Source organism: Ptychodera flava, chromosome 3 (assembly GCF_041260155.1).
Source record: "Ptychodera flava strain L36383 chromosome 3, AS_Pfla_20210202, whole genome shotgun sequence".
Classification (NCBI taxonomy): Eukaryota; Metazoa; Hemichordata; class Enteropneusta; family Ptychoderidae; genus Ptychodera; species Ptychodera flava.
In genome coordinates this window covers 3,459,798-3,463,100 of record NC_091930.1, presented here as the reverse complement: position 1 = coordinate 3,463,100, position 3,303 = coordinate 3,459,798, and the positions used below count along the sequence as shown (strand labels likewise).

The 3,303-nt window shown below is 37.5% G+C and overlaps 1 protein-coding gene across 1 annotated transcript; it reads right to left on the bottom strand.

The window, feature by feature from the left end:
• Positions 1–842: 842 nt before the first annotated feature.
• Positions 843–1,910, bottom strand: LOC139130289 (uncharacterized). The gene has a single exon (XM_070696041.1). It carries the CDS (start codon positions 1,908–1,910, stop codon positions 843–845), a length of 1,068 nt encoding a protein of 355 aa, XP_070552142.1.
• Between the last annotated feature and the right edge of the window lie 1,393 nt (positions 1,911–3,303).

Sequence of the window (3,303 nt, the reverse complement as noted above, 5' to 3'; positions counted from 1 at the left end):
GTGAGTCCGTTACCCTAACCACTGGGCCATTAATTAATTTTAATGCTTTTCTTTTGAAATAAACCTGCCTTTCCTGCAAGCCAGCGTAGTTGGATTCAGTAACACTATCATGCTTTCTCAGATACATTAACAATCTCGCTGCATTATTCCGAAATCGTTGTAATTTATCAAACACCTGATTTGTCATCACTATATAAGATTCAACGATCGATATGTGAGGCACGTAATTCAATACTATCAGAACGCTTGTTGTAAAAAATTAACATGTAACCAGAAAGATAAAGAACGCTATAGTTCATGTTACAGGGAGTTTTTGTATATATTTTCCATAGACTCACAGTATATGTCGCAAGCATAACAATCAATATGCAATAACACCTAGAATGTACATTGAAAGGCAATAGATTCAGCCTACTCAAGCCAATTTTTTTCAAGATCATTCGCCAGATAAATCCTTTAAAATAAAAAAAAAACCTTTCAAATGATTTCTAATTTCTCCGTTCATTTGGCTATCAATATCAAAGAGAAAAATAGCACAACGGAGAATAGACAACCTAAGCACAATACAATCAGTGTAATATGTTTTTAAAAGTAGAGGAGAGTAAAAACAACGAATCCCCGAATTTATAGCTTTATATATTTAACCAGATAAGAAATTGAATTTGTTCCTTATGACGTTCCGGGGAGCTATCAAAGAAAGTTAAATTGTGAAGACAGAAAAAGCATTAACAAATCCTTGGAAGACCTTCTTTCGAGAACATGTGACAATGCAAATGCTAACAATAGTCATTGACATAGCTTTCATATTGAAACATATATTCACGGGGCACAAGAATAAAAAATTACAGACATTTTATTATTTCGTCAATGTCTTTGCAGTCACCTTCGTCTGTCAAAAACCAATGTCCCCAGCGCTTTGCCTGACGAATCTTCCAATCAACACCAACAACATAATTGATCTGGATAACCTTTGGCTTGGTCGTCATACGCAATGTTTCATTCTTGTACCATATTCCAGACACGAAATTCCTTAGGGGTAAGGTTTTCACCTTCACAGGAGTCTTCTTTAACACTCTCTCAAGGATGCACATTTCAGATAGTGGAGCGCCCATCTTTTCTGAACCATTAACTCGCACCTTCATGTAGCCTTGAAATTGTCCAAACACATCCAACCATACCATTTTTGACGTGTGAGTGGTGTTAAGGTATAGGAACCCTCCCGAAATGCCTTTCTCTGACACGGTATTGGACATAGACACCAGATCATAGCCGGATAAACTCTTAATGGTAGGCAGTACGTCTTCGAACCATACAGCGTCAGATTCTATCAACGTCAATGGAATGTCTCTCTGCAGTAAAATGAGAACGATCCAACTGCGTAGCAGTATGAATTGATAGTAAGCAACAAACCCGAAGGATAATTTGAAAATTGTTTGAAAAGGCAAGAGTACTACTTGGGCCTTTGTATTGAACTTGGAAAGACCATCTAGCGCATTTTGGTCTGTAGCTATAAATAAAACCTTGGGTAATACCCCCATGCATTTCACGTTGCAGATCCAACTCTTAGTAATGTTAAGGTAACCACGGTTGAGGAATTGCAGGGTAGCGAAACCATACGTTTCTGCAATGTTTTTTGAAAGAGAAATTATCCTTGATATGCTCTTTGTCTCCATGCTAACAGTTTGATTTCCAATCTTGAGGTGAGATTCTGTTATCTGCTGCTTGTTATCTTCATTTGGAATATGTTGGTCTTGCCCTTGATGGTGTAGTTGTTCGTGACTTGTGGCGGCATTGTCTTCTGATGTGTTTGCCGTTGGCTTATTTGATATTCCAATCACGGCTTTTCTGCTGTCTCTTTCTTTCGACAGAACTGTTTCTTCATCAGTTGTTGCGCTTTGATTCACATCCATTCGAAACAGCTGATTTCGATATGAATTTCCGATTTTTATCCCATTAACAGCTCTGGAATTTTGCTATATCCATATAGCAGTATAGTAGAGATTAGTAATATTGATGCTAAGCCAAGACGTAGTTTCGTCGATAGCATGCTGACACGAATAGTTCTTAGACGGTCAAGAGACTTTAATTGAAGTAGATCGAAAATTAGTTTGATCTAAAATATGTAGTGAGTCTTTTAAAAGAGTAGTGTGTCAGGTGTTTTAGTTGTTGTAAAGTATTAGCTAATAAATAGCTTTAAATGTTAATAGTGATATACAGTTTCTTCACTCTGCAGTAGGAAACACGCCCTGATAACAGCTGTGTCTTGCAGTGGCTAATCAGTTCCATACAAAAAAAACAGCGAACTATGAAATACACATATAAAATACATAAAGGCATATACCGAAGGATTCAAGTATTAAGGCAACGGTTGCTAAGAAAAATTTGTCAAATCCAATAAAATAAGATGGGTTTTGTGCATTTATTGACCCGAAAATGCAAAACAATGGCACCAAAACCAAGCAGACGCATGGTTGGCGGTCATGGAACGCGTGACGTCACAGATATGCAAATTAGAACAAGTTTTTTGAAAAAATTAAGCCACTCCAAATTTGCTCAAATTCCCCTGAAATTTTACACAGTGATACCGACATACTCCTTCACAGTCCCGGGCATGGATTTGGTCAGCCATGAACAAAAACTATGTTTTGAAAATGCTTAATTCTCCTTTATGATTTCGTACAATTTTTTAATGCTATTCCTGCCATAACTCAAAATTATTGTGAATTTTCTTTTCGCATGCTTAGCCCTATTTATCTTGGCGATGTCTGCAATTCTGCCGAAATTCATTTCAACAGACGGAAAATTGGCCCACTTCAAAGCTTTTAAACATATTTGCACAAAGGAAAAAGGCGATCGTGCCTGGAAAACTATGTAAATGTATCGATTTTCACGCGCATTTGGAACATATCCAGCCTTAGCAAGCGCGCAAGTTGAATCTTTCGGTATCGCCTTAAGGCAAACAGCCAACTCTGAACGATTTGTACAGTGTCTTTCCCTTTATCATATCTACTGAAGAAGAATGTAAGGCGACTAATGATGAAAGTGTGCGAAACTTTCGAATCGTAGCGTTAGAGAATCGTAGTATTATTCACTCTCCACTCTGGAGACGAGACTATGGATTGATACTCAGATTAATGCTGTGTCTCTCCGTGGATAATCAGTTTTATACACAAAACAATGAAACATAAAATATTCTCAAAAAAATACACCACATGCAAACAGCCAAGGTATGAACGATGTGTGGAGTTGCTTTCTCTTTTGCATGTGGTGTCTGAAAGGTCATCAACTGTTGCTGAGCTGTCT

Bases quoted from the DNA above. Each gene is read 5' to 3' on its own strand.
- LOC139130289 (XM_070696041.1), bottom strand. From the start codon at position 1,910: ATGGATGTGAATCAAAGCGCAACAACTGATGAAGAAACAGTTCTGTCG.